The sequence below is a fragment of the Hyla sarda genome, chromosome 11, assembly GCF_029499605.1.
Source record: "Hyla sarda isolate aHylSar1 chromosome 11, aHylSar1.hap1, whole genome shotgun sequence".
Taxonomy (NCBI): Eukaryota; Metazoa; Chordata; class Amphibia; order Anura; family Hylidae; genus Hyla; species Hyla sarda.
In genome coordinates, this window is record NC_079199.1 from 5,692,628 (window position 1) to 5,712,994 (window position 20,367).

The following is a 20,367-nucleotide window of genomic DNA, read 5'->3' on the forward strand; positions in this document are numbered from 1 at the left end:
CTGCTCCTGGCCGCTCTCCTCTCCACCATGATGGGTCCCCTGTCACCCCTGCTCCTGGCCGCTCTCTCCACCTTGATGGGTCCCCTGTCACCCCTTCTCCTGGCCGCTCTCTTCTCCACCATGATGGGTCCCCAGTCACCCCTGCTCCTGGCCGCTCTCTTCTCCACCATGATGGGTCCCCTGTCACCCCTTCTCCTGGCCGCTCTCTTCTCCACCATGATGGGTCCCCTGTCACCCCTGCTCCTGGCCGCTCTCTTCTCCACCATGATGGGTCCCCTGTCACCCCTTCTCCTGGCCGCTCTCTTCTCCACCATGATGAGTCCCCCAGTCACCCCTGCTCCTGGCCGCTCTCTTCTCCACCATGATGGGTCCCCCAGTCACCCCTGCTCCTGGCCGCTCTCTTCTCCACCATGATGGGTCCCCTGTCACCCCTTCTCCTGGCCGCTCTCTTCTCCACCATGATGGGTCCCCTGTCACCCCTTCTCCTGGCCGCTCTCTTCTCCACCATGATGGGTCCCCTGTCACCCTGCTCCTGGCCACTCTCTTCTCCACCATGATGGGTCCCCTGTCACCCCTTCTCCTGGCCGCTCTCTTCTCCACCATGATGAGTCCCCCAGTCACCCCTGCTCCCGGCCGCTCTCCTCTCCACCATGATGAGTCCCCCAGTCACCCCTGCTCCTGGCCGCTCTCTTCTCCACCATGATGGGTCCCCTGTCACCCCTTCTCCTGGCCGCTCTCTTCTCCACCATGATGGGTCCCCTGTCACCCCTGCTCCTGGCCGCTCTCTTCTCCACCATGATGGGTCCCCTGTCACCCCTTCTCCTGGCCGCTCTCTTCTCCACCATGATGGGTCCCCTGTCACCCCTTCTCCTGGCCGCTCTCCTCTCCACCATGATGGGTCCCCTGTCACCCCTGCTCCTGGCCACTCTCTTCTCCACCATGATGGGTCCCCTGTCACCCCTTCTCCTGGCCGCTCTCTTCTCCACCATGATGGGTCCCCTGTAACCCCTGCTCCCGGCCGCTCTCCTCTCCACCATGATGAGTCCCCCAGTCACCCCTGCTCCTGGCCGCTCTCTTCTCCACCATGATGGTCCCCTGTCACCCCTTCTCCTGGCCGATCTCTTCTCCACCATGATGGGTCCCCTGTCACCCCTTCTCCTGGCCACTCTCTTCTCCACCATGATGGGTCCCCTGTCACCCCTGCTCCTGGCCGCTCTCTCCACCACCATGATGGGTCCCCTGTCACCCCTTCTCCTGGCAACTCTCTTCTCCACCATGATGGGTCCCCTGTCACCCCTGCTCCTGGCCGCTCTCTTCTCAACCATGATGGGTCCCCTGTCACCCCTTCTCCTGGCCGCTCTCTTCTCCACCATGATGGGTCCCCTGTCACCCCTTCTCCTGGCCGCTCTCTTCTCCACCATGATGAGTCCCCCAGTCACCCCTGCTCCTGGCCGCTCTCTTCTCCACCATGATGGGTCCCCTGTCACCCCTGCTCCTGGCCGCTCTCTTCTCCACCATGATGGGTCCCCTGTCACCCCTTCTCCTGGCCGCTCTCTTCTCCACCATGATGGGTCCCCTGTCACCCCTTCTCCTGGCCGCTCTCTTCTCCACCATGATGGGTCCCCTGTCACCCCTTCTCCTGGCCGCTCTCCTCTCCACCATGATGGGTCCCCTGTCAACCCTTCTCCTGGCCGCTCTCCTCTCCACCATGATGGGTCCCCCAGTCACCCCTGCTCCTGGCCGCTCTCTTCTCCACCATGATGGGTCCCCTGTCACCCCTGCTCCTAGCCGCTCTCCTCTCCACCATGATGGGTCCCCTGTCACCCCTGCTCCTAGCCGCTCTCCTCTCCACCATGATGGGTCCCCTGTCACCCCTGCTCCTGGCCGCTCTCTTCTCCACCATGATGGGTCCCCTGTCACCCCTGCTCCCGGCCGCTCTCCTCTCCGCCATGATGGGTCCCCCTGTCACCCCTTCTCCTGGCCGCTCTCTCCACCACCATGATGGGTCCCCCAGTCACCCCTGCTCCTGGCCGCTCTCTTCTCCACCATGATGGGTCCCCTGTCACCCCTGCTCCTGGCCGCTCTCTTCTCCACCATGATGGGTCCCCTGTCACCCCTGCTCCCGGCCGCTCTCCTCTCCACCATGATGGGTCCCCCAGTCACCCCTTCTCCTGGCCGCTCTCTTCTCCACCATGATGGGTCCCCTGTCACCCCTTCTCCTGGCCGGTCTCTTCTCCACCATGATGGGTCCCCTGTCACCCCTTCTCCTGGCCGCTCTCCTCTCCACCATGATGGGTCCCCTTTCAACCCTTCTCCTGACCGCTCTCCTCTCCACCATGATGGGTCCCCCAGTCACCCCTGCTCCTGGCCGCTCTCTTCTCCACCATGATGGGTCCCCTGTCACCCCTGCTCCTGGCCGCTCTCTTCTCCACCATGATGGGTCCCCTGTCACCCCTGCTCCTAGCCGCTCTCCTCTCCACCATGATGGGTCCCCTGTCACCCCTGCTCCTGGCCGCTCTCCTCTCCACCATGATGGGTCCCCTGTCGCCCCTGCTCCTGGCCGCTCTCTTCTCCACCATGATGGGTTCCCTGTCGCCCCTGCTCCTGGCCGCTCTCCTCTCCGCCATGATGGGTCCCCCTGTCACCCCTTCTCCTGGCCGCTCTCTCCACCACCATGATGGGTCCCCCAGTCACCCCTGCTCCTGGCCGCTCTCTTCTCCACCATGATGGGTCCCCTGTCACCCCTACTCCTGGCCGCTCTCTTCTCCACCATGATGGGTCCCCTGTCACCCCTGCTCCCGGCCGCTCTCCTCTCCACCATGATGGGTCTCCCAGTCACTCCTGCTCCTGGCCGCTCTCTTCTCCATCATGATGGGTCCCCCTGTCACCCCTGCTCCTGTCCGCTCTCTTCTCCGCCATGATGGGTTCCCTGTCACCCCTGCTCCTGGCCGCTCTCTTCTCCATCATGATGGGTCCCCCTGTCACCCCTGCTCCTGTCCGCTCTCTTCTCCGCCATGATGGGTTCCCTGTCACCCCTGCTCCTGGCCGCTCTCTTCTCCACCATGATGGGTCCCCCTGTCACCCCTGCTCCTGGCCGCTCTCTTCTCCACCATGATGGGTCCATCATGGTGGAGAAGAGAGCGGCCAGGAGAAGGGGTGACAGGGGGACCCATCATGGTGGAGAGGAGAGCGGCCAGGAGAAGGGGTGACAGGGGGACCAGACACAAATCTCCATTTATAGCCTGAATATAGCTGCATCTCACGGTCCTGACATATGGAAAGTCATTACTTATAATGTTAGTATTGTAGTAGATGTAGCAGAGTCCACTGTGGTTTCCAGCAGGTTTAGAATCAGCACAGAATCACCCCTGCTCCTGGCCGCTCTCTTCTCCACCATGATGGGTCCCCTGTCACCCCTGCTCCTGGCCGCTCTCTTCTCCACCATGATGGGTCCCCTGTCACCCCTGCTCCTGGCCGCTCTCTTCTCCACCATGATGGGTCCCCTGTCACCCCTTCTCCTGGCCGCTCTCTTCTCAACCATGATGGGTCCCCCAGTCACCCCTGCTCCTTGCCGCTCTCTTCTCCGCCATGATGGGTCCCCCAGTCACCCCTGCTCCTGGCCGCTCTATTCTCCACCATGATGGGTCCCCCTGTCACCCCTTCTCCTGGCCACTCTATCCACCACCATGATGGGTCCCCTGTCACCCCTGCTCCTGGCCGCTCTCTTCTCCACCATGATGGGTCCCCTGTCACCCCTTCTCCTGGCTGCTCTCTTCTCCACCATGATGGGTCCCCTGTCACCCCTGCTCCCGGACGCTCTCTTCTCCACCATGATGGGTCCCCTGTCACCCTGCTCCTGGCCGCTTTCTCCACCATGATGGGTCCCCTGTCACCCCTGCTCCTGGCCACTCTCTTCTCCACCATGATGGGTCCCCTGTCACCCCTGCTCCTGGCCACTCTCTTCTCCACCATGATGGGTCCCCTGTCACCCCTGCTCCTGGCCACTCTCTTCTCCACCATGATGGGTCCCCCAGTCACCCCTGCTCCTGGCCGCTCTCTTCTCCATCATGATGGGTCCCCTGTCACCCCTGCTCCTGGCCGCTCTCTTCTCCACCATGATGGGTCCCCTGTCACCCCTGCTCCTGGCCGCTCTCTTCTCCACCATGATGGGTTCCCTGTCACCCCTGCTCCTGGCCGCTCTCTTCTCCACCATGATGGGTCCCCTGTCACCCCTGCTCCCGGCCGCTCTCTTCTCAACCATGATAGGTCCCCCAGTCACCCCTGCTCCTGGCCGCTCTCTTCTCCATCATGATGGGTCCCCTGTCACCCCTGCTCCTGGCCGCTCTCTTCTCCACCATGATGGGTCCCCTGTCACCCCTGCTCCTGGCCGCTCTCTTCTCCACCATGATGGGTTCCCTGTCACCCCTGCTCCTGGCCGCTCTCCTCTCCACCATGATGGGTCCCCTGTCACCCCTGCTCCTGGCCGCTCTCTTCTCCACCATGATGGGTCCCCTGTCACCCCTGCTCCTGGCCGCTCTCTTCTCCACCATGATGGGTTCCCCAGTCACTCCTGCTCCTGGCCGCTCTCTTCTCCACCATGATGGGTTCCCTGTCACCCCTGCTCCTGGCCGCTCTCTTCTCCACCATGATGGGTCCCCTGTCACCCCTTCTCCTGTCCGCTCTCTTCTCCACCATGATGGGTTCCCTGTCACCCCTGCTCCTGTCCGCTCTCTTCTCCACCATGATGGGTCCCCTGTCACCCCTGCTCCTGGCCGCTCTCTTCTCCACCATGATGGGTCCCCTGTCACCCCGGCTCCTGGCCGCTCTCTTCTCCACCATGATGGGTCCCCTGTCACCCCGGCTCCTGGCCGCTCTCTTCTCCACCATGATGGGTCCTCTGTCACCCCTGCTCCTGGCCGCTCTCTTCTCCACCATGATGGGTCCCCAGTCACCCCTGCTCCTGGCCGCTCTATTCTCCACCATGATGGGTCCTCTGTCACCCCTGCTCCTGGCCGCTCTCTTCTCCATCATGATGGGTCCTCTGTCACCCCTGCTCCTGGCCGCTCTCTTCTCCACCATGATGGGTTCCCCAGTCACCCCTGCTCCTGGCCACTCTCTTCTCCACCATGATGGGTCCCCTGTCACCCCTGCTCCTGGCCACTCTCTTCTCCACCATGATGGGTCCCCCAGTCACCCCTGCTCCTGGCCGCTCTCTTCTCCATCATGATGGGTCCTCTGTCACCCCTGCTCCTGGCCGCTCTCCTCTCCACCATGATGGGTCCCCTGTCACCCCTGCTCCTGGCCGCTCTCTTCTCCATCATGATGGGTCCCCTGTCACCCCGGCTCCTGGCCGCTCTCTTCTCCACCATGATGGGTCCCCTGTCACCCCTGCTCCTGGCCGCTCTCTTCTCAACCATGATGGGTCAGATGTGTCTCATCTTCGGATCTTCTTCACTTGCTTTATATTCTACACAGGGGATATAGGAGCCACATGACAGCCCAGACCTTTTTTCACCAAATGTGTCTGTTCTATAAATGTCTCTTCTGTGTCTAGAGCCACAATAACAGGGGCCCCTGATGCCTAATGGGACCCCTAGTGTTATCCCAGCTCCAGGCTTCAGGAAGACCTGAAAGCTCCATAATACTCCCATCCTCCGCTAAAGGCGCAAAAAATCGAGATAAACGCAATTAATTACCCCAAAGCTGCACAAGACGCTGCGACCAAACAGAACGTAGAGAACATCCTCTAAAGAGTCCAGGAGGGAAGAAGATCTGATCTACTGAGAATATCCGTCAACTAAGTCTACTCATGTTTCTATCTGTCTAAGCAGGGGTGGAGGCAGCACAACCAAATATAATCCCAAATGTGCAGGGGTGCAAGAAGGCACAGTCCCAATCACAGACCATGAAAGTAGATCCAAAGAAGAAATTATCCTTGCAGCACACCCGTAAAGTGCAACAAAGAGGAGGTTTTTATTAACCCATGTGGACGATACAACGTTTCAGCAGCATCATGCTGCCATTCTCAATCATCTATCGATCTATCTATCTATCTCATATTTATCTATCTATCTCATATTTATCTATACATATGAGATCAGAGTTTCCCAACCAGAGAGCCTCCAGCTGTTACAAAACTATAACACCCAGCATGCCCGGACAGCCAAAGGCTGATCTCATATCTATCTATCTATCTATCTCATATCTATCTATCTCATCTCTATCTATCTATCTATCTCATATCTATCTATCTATCTATCTATCTATCTATCTCATATCTATCTATCTCATATTTATCTATCTATCTCATATCTATCTATCTCCTATCTATCTATCTATCTCATATCTAACTATCTCATATATATCTATCTCATCTCTATCTATCTATCTCATATCTATCTCTCATATCTATCTCTCATATCTATCTATCTCATATCTATCTATCTCATATCTATCTATCTATCTCATATCTATCTATCTCATATCTATCTATCTATCTCATATCTATCTCATATCTATCTATCTTCTATCTATCTATCTCATATCTATCTATCTCATATCTATCTATCTATCTCATATCTATCTATCTCATATCTATCTATCTCATATCTATCTATCTATCTCATATCTATCTATCTCATATCTGTCTATCTCATATCTATCTATCTCATATCTGTCTATCTCATATCTATCTATCTCATATCTATCTATCTATCTCATATCTATCTATCTATCTATCTCATATCTATCTATCTCATATCTATCTATCTCATATCTATCTCATATCTATCTATCTATCTCATATCTATCTATCTCATATCTGTCTATCTATCTATCTATCTATCTCATATCTATCTCTCATATCTGTCTCTCATATCTATCTCATATCTATCTATCTCATATCTATCTCATATCTATCTCATATATATCTATCTCATATCTATCTATCTCATATCTATCTATTATCTATCTCATATCTATCTATCATCTATCTCATATCTATATATCTCGCATCTATTACATTTACCGACAGAAAGAAGAGATCCTAAAAACAGTGAGAAATGAAGACATAACATAAGGTATCTTAGGACGCTGCAGATTACATTGTATTAGATAGGACTGAATGTGTCCGGTTCTGATACATTGTGTCGTTCTGTAATAAGATACAATGTAACATCAGTGTAATAGGCTCAGTAAACCAGCGCCATCTAGAGGATTGGTGTGATATTCCACTGTATCCTGGGGTTCTGTGTCTGGGTTTGGGGGAGGGGGTGGCTGTTCTGCTCGGTTTCTCTTTGAGGCTTCACCTTCCTGATGCTGTCGGCTCCTTCAATCCTTAGATTAGATTTGGCCCCGGTTGAGACCTTCATGAATTTTCCATGTTCTGGGATTTGGGGCCGATAAGCGCAGAACATGATCATTCTCCCGGATTCAGCTGCTCCAACAGAGATTATTGGGAGGCGATGGCCAGATTGGGCAGTTGTAGTTCCGTCATAATGCGCCTGCGCTGAACCCTGCGGGGGGTATAACCCCCAACATCCGTGGTCAAGATCATATAAATGTGAAGTGCGAATCTTGTGTTATTGTATTATATAATGCTACAATACAAGAGAATATCTGGTTATACAGAGACATGAAAGGAATGTCATATAATGTATCACTCCAAAGAGGTTAGCAGGGATACATTGTATTAGACATGAAGATTACATCATGATCTCCTGGGGACAGGGATGATGGGAGTGATACATTGTATGTGATAGGAGATTAGATTGTGAGCTCCTGGGGTCAGGGATGATGGGAGTGATACATTGTATGTGATAGATTAGATTGTGATCTCCTGGGGTCAGGGATGATGGGAGTAATACATTGTATGATAGGAGATTAGATTGTGATCTCCTGGGGATGATGGGAGTGATACATTGTATTAGACATGAAGATTACATCAAGATCTCCTGGGGTCAGGGATGATGGGGGTGATACATTGTATGATAGGAGATTAGATTGTGATCCCCTGGGGTCAGGGATGATGGGGGTGATACATTGTATGATAGGAGATTAGATTGTGATCTCCTGGGGTCAGGGATGATGGGAGTGATACATTGTATGATAGGAGATTAGATTGTGATCTCCTGGGGTCAGGGATGATGGGGGTGATACATTGTATGTGATAGGAGATTAGATTGTGATCTCCTGGGGTCAGGGATGATGGGAGTGATACATTGTATGATAGGAGATTAGATTGTGGTCTCCTGGGGTCAGGGATAATGGGAGTGATACATTGTATGATAGGAGATTAGATTGTGATCTCCTGGGGTCAGGGATGATGGGAGTGATACATTGTATGTGATAGATTAGATTGTGTTCTCCTGGGGTCAGGGATGATGGGAGTGATACATTGTATGTGATAGGAGATTAGATTGTGAGCTCCTGGGGTCAGGGATGATGGGAGTGATACATTGTATGATAGGAGATTAGATTGTGGTCTCCTGGGGTCAGGGATGATGGGAGTAATACATTGAATGATAGGAGATTAGATTGTGAGCTCCTGGGGTCAGGGATGATGGGAGTGACAGATTGTATGTGATAGATTAGATTGTGATCTCCTGGGGTCAGGGATGATGGGAGTGATACATTGTATGATAGGAGATTAGATTGTGATCTCCTGGGGTCAGGGATCATGGGAGTGATACATTGTATGATAGGAGATTAGATTGTGAGCTCCTGGGGTCAGGGATGATGGGAGTGATACATTGTATGATAGGAGATTAGATTGTGAGCTCCTGGGGTCAGGGATAATGGGAGTGATACATTGTATGATAGGAGATTAGATTGTGAGCTCCTGGGGTCAGGGATGATGAGAGTGATACATTGTGTGATAGGAGATTAGATTGTGATCTCCTGGGGGTAAGGGATGATGGGAGTGATACATTGTATGATAGGAGATTAGATTGTGAGTTCTTGGAGTCAGGGATGATAGGAGTGATACATTGTATGATAGGAGATTAGATTGTGAGTTCTTGGGGTCAGGGATGATGGGAGTGATACATTGTATGATAGGAGATTAGATTGTGATCTCCTGGGGTCAGGGATGATGGGAGTGATACATTGTATGATAGGAGATTAGATTGTGAGCTCTTGGGGTCAGGGATGATAGGAGAGAATTCAGAGTTACAGATCACATGTCTTTCTGTGAGGCCCCTAACTATTTCTCATTGAAGTCAATAGTGGACAGTTTGGATGCAAAAATTGTTCTAAATTCCACATGTAAAATTGGCGTTAATGTTGCACTAAAGTTTTACCAAGGGTTTGAAGAGATTATTCATGTGTCAGAACACAATAGATCAATGGTCTCCAAACTGTGATGCTCCAGGGGCTGGCTGGGCACGCTGCAATGAACATGAGGTCTGACGGCATTGATCACATGACCATTAAAGGAACAAAAAAGAAGTTCAGCCCCTAATAGTGATGGGTATTGGGGGTGCATATCCGACCCCCCTCCTGGCTGCATCCGCCCCCTGGTCTGTGATCTCTCATATGTTTTAGAGCTTTGATCCTGATCCGCATCCCTCCCTGTAATTGTTGATCCCCCCCCCCCCCCCCCGGGGCCCTCCACTGCCGTGGCTGGAGTTCTCCTCAATGACGGTTTTGTGTTTACACTTATGAATAGGATTGTTTTACTGATCTGGATACAATGTATCAGACTGCGGAACTAATGATAGATACAATTTAGATGAATGAGGCAGGGGGGGGGGGGGTTGCATGTCTTGGATCATACCTGAAATACTAGGTAGGAATTCCTAAAGTTGTGGCCCTCCGGCTGTTGCAAACCTACACCTCCCAGCCTTCGGCTGTCCAGGCATGCTGGGAGTTGTAGTTTTGCAACACCTGGAGAGCCACAGCTTGAGAATCACTGCACTAGATCAGTGTTTCCCAAACAGTGTATCTCCAGCTGTTGCAAAACTACAACTCATAGCAATGCTGTCCAGAAGATGTAGTTTTTGGTTGTCCATGCATGCTGGGAGTTGTAGTTTTGCAAGAACTGGAGGGCCATAGCTTCAGGATCACTGCACAAGAGCAACCCATTGTGAATTAAAAAATACCTGTCACCAAACTAAACTTTTAATATATATATATATATATATATATATATATATATATATATATAAAATTATATTGTTCCTTATGTAATTATAAGACACTTTGCTATTTACTTGCTATTAAAATTCTCAACCTTTATATCTTTTTATGTGATTGAAAAAACGTCCACTAGGTGGCTCTGTTCTGTTCCCTGCACAAGTCAAACAGTTAGTTTGGTCTCTTCCCGGCATGGCAGGAGACCAAACTCAGGAAGTGCACGCGGGTGAGGTGGGGAACGCCCACTTTCTCATGCCGGGAGCTCACACAATGTGAGCAAGGGGAAAGGTATGATGTAGAGCTTTTTAAAGCTCGCAAAATTTTAAAAACAGGAAAAGTGTTAGGAGGAGTTAGGGAATATAATCTGAGTTAGTTTAGAAAATATGGTTTGTTGACAGGTTCTCTTTAAACCCTAGAGCTGTCCAGGCATGCTGGGAGTTGTAGTTTTGCAACGCCTGGAGAGCCACAGCTTGAACATCACTGTACTAGATCAATGTTTCCCAACCAGTGTGTCTCCAGCTGTTGCAAAACTACAACTCATAGCAAGGCTGTCCAGGCATGCTGGGAGTTGTAGTTTTTGGCTGTCCAGGCATGCTGGGAGTTGTAGTTTTTGGCTGTCCAGGCATGCTGGGAGTTGTAGTTTTTGGCTGTCCAGGCATGCTGGGAGTTGTAGTTTTTGGCTGTCCAGGCATGCTGGGAGTTGTAGTTTTGCAAGATCTGGAGGGCCACAGCTTCAGGATCACTGCACAGGAGCAAACCATTGTGAATTAATTCCTGGAGCTGGTCGTGTATTGAGCCGAAGGCTGTCCAGGCATGCTGGGATTTTTAGTCTTGCAACATCTGGGGAGGCACATCTTGGGGATCAATGCACTAGAGCAATGTGTTAGAAATGTAAACTTGAAGCTGATTGTTTTATTGTGCGGAAGGCTGACCAGACATGCTGGGAGTTGTAGTTTTTGGCTGTCCATGCATGCTGGGAGTTGTGGCTGCAACAACTGGAGGGCCACAGCTTGAGGATCACTGCACAGGAGATACACATTATTAATTGATCCCTGGAACTGGTTGTGTATTGAGCCGTAAGCTGTCCAGGCATGCTGGGAGTTGTAGTTTTTGGCTGTCCATGCATGCTGGGAGTTGTAGTTTTTGGCTGTCCATGCATGCTGGGAGTTGTAGTTTTTGGCTGTCCAGGCATGCTGGGTGTTGTAGATTTTGGCTGTCCAGGCATGCTGGGGGTTGTAGTTTTTGGCTGTCCAGGCATGCTGGGAGTTGTAGTTTTTGGCTGTCCAGGCATGCTGGGAGTTGTAGTTTTTGGCTGTCCAGGCATGCTGGGAGTTGTAGTTTTTGGCTGTCCAGGCATGCTGGGAGTTGTAGTTTTTGGCTGTCCAGGCATGCTGGGAGTTGTAGTTTTTGGCTGTCCAGGCATGCTGGGAGTTGTAGTTTTTGGCTGTCCAGGCATGCTGGGAGTTGTAGTTTTTGGCTGTCCAGGCATGCTGGGAGTTGTAGTTTTTGGCTGTCCAGGCATGCTGGGAGTTGTAGTTTTTGGCTGTCCAGGCATGCTGGGAGTTGTAGTTTTTGGCTGTCCAGGCATGCTGGGAGTTGTAGTTTTTGGCTGTCCAGGCATGCTGGGAGTTGTAGTTTTTGGCTGTCCAGGCATGCTGGGAGTTGTAGTTTTTGGCTGTCCTGACACTATGAGAACAGTTCCCTGTACTGGTGTCTTATATATTTTCAAGGAAAACAAGGAGCCTCCAAGGAGGTGGCGGACATCAGGAGGCGCTGGACACACTCAGAGGGTGAAATCAACTTTAATCACCCATCATGCAAAGCGTTATATATTTTGGCTCTGGAGATGTAGCCGCCTGTTCGCACTCGGTGATATCTGCTGCTTATTAGGGAACTTTTATGTTCTAACATTGTCAGATAAAATGTAGGGCAGGTGCTGTAAATCAGAGGCGAGATCCGTGGCCGTGTCTGTGGCGTCCACGCTGCGATGACAAATGGCTTAGATGTAGCGCTGGAGAGGGGGATGAGCGGCACCGACACATCACTAATGAGAAGGAACACATTATTCCTGCAGCGGCTGACAAAAAGGGGCTGTTACCCATAGTAACACATAGGAGAAGTATAGATGGGGATCACTGAGGCTGCACCCAGGGGCATAGAACAAAGGGAGAATATGTTACTGGGTATTATCTCAGAAGTATCTGTCTTATTTATTGGCAATAGGGCCCCAGACCAAAGACACTTTGGGGTACAGGATAATAACACTTGGGGTACAGGATGAGGACACTTGGGGTACAGGATGAGGACACTTGGGGTACAGGATGAGGACACTTGGGGTACAGGATGAGGACACTCGGGGTACAGGATGATGACACTTGGGGTACAGGATGAGGACACTTTGGGGTACAGGATGAGGACATTTTGGGGTACAGGATAATAACACTTTGGGTACAGGATGAGGACACTTGGGGTACAGGATGAGGACACTTTGGGGTACAGGATGATGACACTTGGGGTACAGGATGATGACACTTGGGGTACAGGATGATGACACCTGGGGTACAGGATGAGGACACTTGGGGTACAGGATAATGACACTTGGGGTACAGGATGATAACACTTGGGGTACAGGATGATGACACTTGGGGTACAGGGTGATGACACTTGGGGTACAGGATGATGACACTTGGGGTACAGGGTGAGGACACTTGGGGTACAGGATGAGGACACTTGGGGTACAGGATGAGGACACTTGGGGCACAGGATTAGGACACTTGGGGTACAGGATGAGGACACTTGGGGTACAGGATGAGGACACTTGGGGTACAGGATGATGACACCTGGGGTACAGGATGATGACACTTGGGGTACAGGATGAGGACACTTGTGGTACAGGATGAGGACACTTGGGGTACAGGATGATGACACCTGGGGTACAGGATGATGACACTTGGGGTACAGGATGAGGACACTTGTGGTACAGGATGAGAACACTTGGGGGGCAGTATGGATGAGCCCGGTGTATACACATCTGCAGTCCCCTCAGTTCTGCACATTGTGTGGTTTCAGGTAACGTTGCGATGTTTCCTCCGGGGTCCCCGGGGAGTCGCTGTGGGATTCGTGCCGTGTTCTGTCCGCCTGGCGCTGCTTCCTGCAGTAATGAGACACAATCCCTCCAGCTTGTTACCCATCAGCCGCCATTTAGAGCCGACATCTACAATATCAGCGATTCTGTGCTTGTCCTTGTCTGCTGTACTGTCCTGCGGAGTACAGACTATTACTGCACCGTGTGCGCCAAACCTGCAGGAATGAGAACAAAATATATATAATTATTCTAGTAGGTCATCACTACATGATAGGGAATGTAGTGCTGAATCATTCTCTGAGACGGTATCACGCATGGTGAGATTAGATACAGCAGATCAACACACTTCATTGGCCAAATGCATCTTTATATTGAGTTTTCTTTGTGAGCTGCACTCACTATTCTGCTGGTGAGGTCACTGTGTACATACATTACATTACTTATCCTGTACTGATCCTGAGTTATATCCTGTATTATACTCCAGAGCTGCACTCACTATTCTGCTGGTGGGGTCACTGTGTACATACATTACATTACTTATCCTGTACTGATCCTGAGTTATATCCTATATTATACTCCAGAGCTGTACTCACTATTCTGCTGGTGAGGTCACTGTGTGCATACATTACATTACTTATCCTGTACTGATCCTGAGTTATATCCTGTATTATACTCCAGAGCTGTACTCACTATTCTGCTGGTTGGGTCACTGTGTACATACATTACATTACTTATCCTGTACTGATCCTGAGATATATCCTGTATTATACCCCAGAGCTGTACTCACTATTCTGCTGGTGAGATCACTGTGTACATACATTACATTACTTATCCTGTACTGATCCTGAGTTATATCCTGTATTATACTCCAGAGCTGTACTCACTATTCTGCTCGTGAGGTCACTGTGTACATACATTACATTACTGATCCTGTACTGATCCTGAGTTATATCCTGTATTATACCCCAGAGCTGTACTCACTATTCTGCTGGTGAGGTCACTGTGTACATACATTACATTACTTATCCTGTACTGATCCTGAGTTATATCCTGTATTATACCCCAGAGCTGTACTCACTATTCTGCTGGAGAGGTCACTGTGTACGTACATTACATTGTACCCTCTTTTTCTTGTTGTATACTTTGTGTTTAGTCTTTTATGTATTATTTTATAGAACTTTTATTGTTCTCAGATCTTCTTTTCCTTTTTTTCAGCTATTAATGAGTTTCCAGAGGATTTATTCAACATCAAGGAACGACAAAAAGGAGCCGTCCTGCTGCACATCTTCTGCGTAAGTTTATCTTCTAGGACAGAAATGAAAGGGTTAAATGCAGATGGCTATACCAATTCTGAACACGGAGTATTACAATTGTATCCCTGTTTGCTGTCAGTGAATAGGAACATTTTCGTTTGTATCAGAAGGTGAAGACTTGTCCTGTCCTAATTACAATTGACAACATTATGGAGAATTCATTGTGAACTAAACATCTGCAGCACAAATATCTCTCCTGTGCAGCAAGTTTGTTACAATGTATCAGTGCAGTTAAAATGTATTAGTCTGGTAACAAACTAGAAACAAACTATCAAATGTAGGTGAACAAGGAGCAGGCATGATCTGGAGGGAGTCAGGACTACGCAGGGTTTGTAGTCTGTTACCATGGAGACAAATGGCTCTGCATAGGAGCTGCAGACACGAGATGGTACACACCCTCTGTAGTAATAAATGTTAGGGCCCTGTTCAGACCTTGGGGCACGGCTGCGCTCTGACACATTACAGTAAGTATTTTATCATGAGCGATTAGTATTCTCCTGATTCGTCTCAATGTTCAAGATGAATGCGGCCGCGCCGGAAAACTGCGCCGGAATAATGACGGGGGCAGAAAGAGCTGATCTTATAATACTACACAAAATTATAACACACATGATCCGCAGGAACCTACAGTAATGTAATCTACAGGTATGTGATGTCATCAGTGTAGACTACAGGTATGTGATGTCATCAGTGTAATCTACAGGTATGTGATGTCATCAGTGTAATCTACAGGTATGCGATGTCATCAGTGTAATCTACAGGTATGTGATGTCATCAGTGTAATCTACAGGTATGTGATGTCATCAGTGTAGACTACAGGTATGTGATGTCATCAGTGTAATCTACAGGTATGTGATGTCATCAATGTAGACTACAGGTATGTGATGTCATCAGTGTAGACTACAGGTATGTGATGTCATCAGTGTAATCTACAGGTATGTGATATCATCAGTGTAATCTACAGGTATGTGATGTCATCAATGTAGGCTACAGGTATGTGATGTCATCAGTGTAATCTACAGATATGTGATGTCATCAGTGTAGACTACAGGTATGTGATGTCATCAGTGTAATCTACAGGTATGTGATGTCATCAATGTAGACTACAGGTATGTGATGTCATCAGTGTAGACTACAGATATGTGATGTCATCAGTGTAATCTACAGGTATGTGATGTCATCAGTGTAATCTACAGATATGTGATGTCATCAGTGTAGACTACAAATATGTGATGTCATCAGTGTAGACTACAGATATGTGATGTTATCAGTGTAATCTACAGATATGTGATGTCATCAGTGTAATCTACAGATATGTGATGTCATCAGTGTAGACTACAGATATGTGATGTCATCAGTGTAGACTACAGATATGTGATGTCATCAGTGTAATCTACAGATATGTGATGTCATCAGTGTAATCTACAGATATGTGATGTCATCAGTGTAATCTACAGATATGTGATGTCATCAGTGTAATCTACAGATATGTGATGTCATCAGTGTAGACTACAGGTATGTGATGTCATCAGTGTAGATTACAGGTATATGATGTCATCAGTGTAGATTACAGGTATGTGATGTCATAAATGTAATCTACAGGTATGTGATGTCATCAGTGTAATCTACAGATATGTGATGTCATCAGTGTAGACTACAGGTATGTGATGTCATCAGTGTAGATTACAGGTATATGATGTCATCAGTGTAGACTACAGGTATGGGATGTCATCAGTGTAGATTACAGGTATGTGATGTCATCAGTGTAGACTACAGATATGTGATGTCATCAGTGTAGACTACAGGTATGTGATGTCATCAGGGTAGACTACAGGTATGTGATGTCATCAGTGTAGACTACAGGTATGTGATGTCATCAGTGTAGATTACAGGTATGTGATGTCATCAGTGTAGACTACAGGTATGTGATGTCATCAGTGTAGATTACAGGTATGTGATGTCATCAGTGTAGACTACAGGTATATGATGTCATCAGGGTAGACTACAGGTATGTGATGTCATCAGTGTATACTACAGGTATGTGATGTCATCAGTGTAGACTACAGATATGTGATGTCATCAGTGTAGACTACAGATATGTGATGTCATCAGTGTAGACTACAGATATGTGATGTCATCAGTGTATACTACAGGTATGTGATGTCATCAGTGTATACTACAGGTATGTGATGTCATCAGTGTAGACTACAGATATGTGATGTCATCAGGGTAGACTACAGGTATGTGATGTCATCAGTGTATACTACAGGTATGTGATGTCATCAGTGTAGACTACAGGTATGTGATGTCATCAGTGTAGACTACAGATATGTGATGTCATCAGTGTAGACTACAGATATGTGATGTCATCAGTGTATACTACAGGTATGTGATGTCATCAGTGTATACTACAGGTATGTGATGTCATCAGTGTAGACTACAGATATGTGATGTCATCAGTGTAGACTACAGGTATGTGATGTCATCAGTGTAGACTACAGATATGTGATGTCATCAGTGTAGACTACAGGTATGTGATGTCATCAGTGTAATCTACAGGTATGTGATGTCATCAGTGTAGACTACAGATATGTGATGTCATCAGTGTAGACTACAGGTATGTGATGTCATCAGTGTAATCTACAGGTATGTGATGTCATCAGTGTAATCTTGTAAAATAATTTTATGCATTATAAACATATTTTCTGTTTTGCCTAAATACTACACTGAGGTTTACAGCTCACAGAGGTTTTATGGTTTTGTATTGTATTTTATGTACAGCTGAAGGATTTATTTGGTCACATGCAGACTCCTAGCCAATAGATGAAGAAGCCGGGGCCAAGTCTGCCCTCCTCTCCAGGGATAAGACTCCACCTTACTCTAGTCAGTCAGGGCCCCTCAGCCCAAAGAGTTGCTGTTTCTACTTCAAGTTCTAATCCCAATTCCAGGATACAGTCTACAGCAGTGGTTCCCAACCTTTTTTTGGCTCGGTGCACCCCTACAGTATAATATATTCGACACGCGAGACAAAATGGCTAAAAAGAAGCAATACACATCACCTATATGTCTGTTAGCTATGTAGATTCCTAAACTGTACTAACAAAGTTGTTTACGGGAATTCTGGCTACAGACGTCTTATTCCTGGGCTTTGTGTGTGGGAACAGCTTCATTTAGAAAAAAGGAACATTTGGGTTAACTCAGCTCCATGACATACACGACAGGGACTACTACCCTCATCATACACCTATCACCGTGTCTCCCAACCAGGGTGCCTCCAGCTGTTGCAAAACTACAACTTCGCGCATGCCCAGACAGCCTTTGGCTGTCCGGGCATGCTGGGAGTTGTAGTTTTGCAACAGCTGGAGGCACACTGGTTGGGAGACACTGTCTCAGAGAGATGTCAAAAGATTTGATTCCGACACATTTCTTTCCTATACAGTAGATTCCTCAGGGAACATGAACTGTGGCCACAACAGCAAAATCTAATGGAATACATAACAATTAGGGTACGAGTAAACAGCGAGATGATGTGATGCCATATGCCTAGTGCATGCATGTCTGGGCATGCTGGGAGTTGTAATTTTGCAACAGCTGGAGGCACCCTAGTTGGTAAACACTGTCTTATCATATCTAAACCTGTCATGTATGAATTGGCACTAGCTACCGAGCCGCTGTATCTAAGCACATTCCATAGTTTCACTAACCCCCCTCCCATTTGCCCCATGACGGGAGTATTGACCGCGGCGCGGTAGTCGGAGGTCTGAAGTCTTTACAGCTCCTCTTATTACAGCCTCGTAACGTAATCAGCGCCATTATCTCGCCATCAGAATCCCACCGGCCTCACATTAATGGTCCACCCTATAGATCGATAAGTAAATTCTCCGGGATCAGATGTCGTCTTCTCTACGGGAAAAAAAAATAATAAAGTGATTTGTCCCTGACATCAAAGCAAATTTGCGCTAATTTTCTGAGCGAGCGGCGTCCCCTCCATGCGAATGAGCAGAGAGCGGCGGTGTTTATTGTGTCAGGGGGCGTCCTGTAGGAATATATGTACAGTGTATCTCTGCTAGAATGTAGCGCACTGAACCCCTGAATTATTCATACCCCACAATGTGAAGCATCTGATGTGTAGATGGAGGCAGTGAAACGCGTTGTTCTCTTTGATCACAGGCTCTGTACATGTTCTACGCGCTGGCGATCGTGTGCGATGACTTCTTTGTTCCCTCTCTGGAGAAGATCTGCGAGGTGAGTTGATTGATTTACTATAATCCCCCATAGAGCATTGTGTTACATATCACGTACCCTGCCTCCTCCGTGCAATGCAGATCTCAGCACAGGATACATACATATATATATATATATGTGAATAGAATGCCAGAGCCGCAGTGAAAACTGGCACCAACACAAGCAAAGAGCCAGGAAGCGGAATACGATTGTTCAGCATAGCAGTTAAGGCATTCTTGTCCAGGGGTTGTCTCTACTGGTGGTGTCCCTCAGAAGCTCTTAGGTTCTACCTGTGATTGAGTGACGAAAACAGCATCACCATGACTACCAATATGGCCGACATTGGTCAATGCAGACAGCTACTTCCTGTCCGTAAACATTACTGCTTCCTTCCAAAAACAGCGCCGCACTTGTCCAAGGGCAGTCTCTACTGGTGGTGTCCCTCAGAAGATCTTAGGTTCTACCTGTGACTGAGTGACTTAAACAGCAGCACCATGACAGCCAATATGGCCGACAATGGCCGATGCAGACAGCTACTTCCTGTCCATACACATTACTTCTTCCTTCTAAAAACAGCGCCACACCTGTCCAAGGGCTGTCTCTACTTGTGGTGCCCCTCAGAAGATCAGAGGTTCTACCTGTGACTTAGTGACGTAAACAGCAGCATCATGACAACCAATATGGCCGACGTTGGTCAATGCAGACAGCTACTTCCTGTCCGAAAACATTACTGCTTCCTTCCAAAAAACAGCGCAACACCTGTTCAGGGATTATCTCTGCTAGTGGTGTCTCTCAGAAGATCATAGGTTCTACCTGTGATCAAAAACAGCAGGAACTATGACAGCCAATATGGCCGACAATGGCCGATGCAGACAGCTACTTCCTGTCCATAAACATTACTGCTTTTTTCCAAAAACAGTGCCACACCTGTCCAGGGCTTGTGTCTAGTATTGCAGTTTAGGGCAAATTAATTGAATGGCGTTGAGCTGCAATACCGCACGCAACCTGTAAACAGGGGAGGCGCTGTTCTTGGAACGTTCTCATTAATTCATTCTACTTACAGCTGCTAAATTGTCGCAAAGTACCAGTCAGGGGATTGGCTGTCTCATATGTCCCACCCCTTCTGTAAACCCTGTAATCCAATCAGCAGGCTTCAAAATGGTCACATGACTCTATTCTGTGCACCTGAACCCCTGACCGGCACTTTTGGGGGCAGTGTTGCCACAATGTATCACTCTAGATCAGTGTTTTCCAAGCAGGGTGCCTCCAGCTGTTGCAAAACTACAACTCCCAGCATGCTCGGACAGCCGAAGGCTGTCCGAGCATGCTGGAAGTTGTAGTTTTGCAACAGCTGGAGGCACCCTGCTTGGGGAAACACTGATCTAGTGTCTGGTCATTGTTGTTCACCGCTTGACCCACATGAAGTCAGATTCCCAGATAATATAATATTTTCTCGCCATCTCGCCGCTTCCCCATCATTATCTTTCTGTGAGACGAGTTTGGCGTTTGAAGTTTGGCGCAGATTGAGCCGCCGCCGCTGCTCAGCATCTCAGCGGGAAGTCGCTGTGTTGTCAAATGGTGATGAGACGTGTCAGGGATAAAGTTGGGAAA

At 48.7% G+C, this 20,367-nt stretch overlaps 1 protein-coding gene across 2 annotated transcripts in view; it reads left to right on the plus strand.

Moving 5' to 3' along the window:
* SLC24A4 (solute carrier family 24 member 4) overlaps positions 1-20,367 on the plus strand; it is a 77,533-nt gene that overhangs the window by 29,261 nt on the left and 27,905 nt on the right. For both annotated transcript variants that reach the window (XM_056547074.1, XM_056547075.1), the window contains exons 3-4: positions 14,435-14,511; positions 18,703-18,777. In XM_056547074.1, the coding sequence (XP_056403049.1) occupies positions 14,435-14,511; positions 18,703-18,777 (152 nt within the window). The remainder of the gene's footprint in view (positions 1-14,434; positions 14,512-18,702; positions 18,778-20,367) is intronic.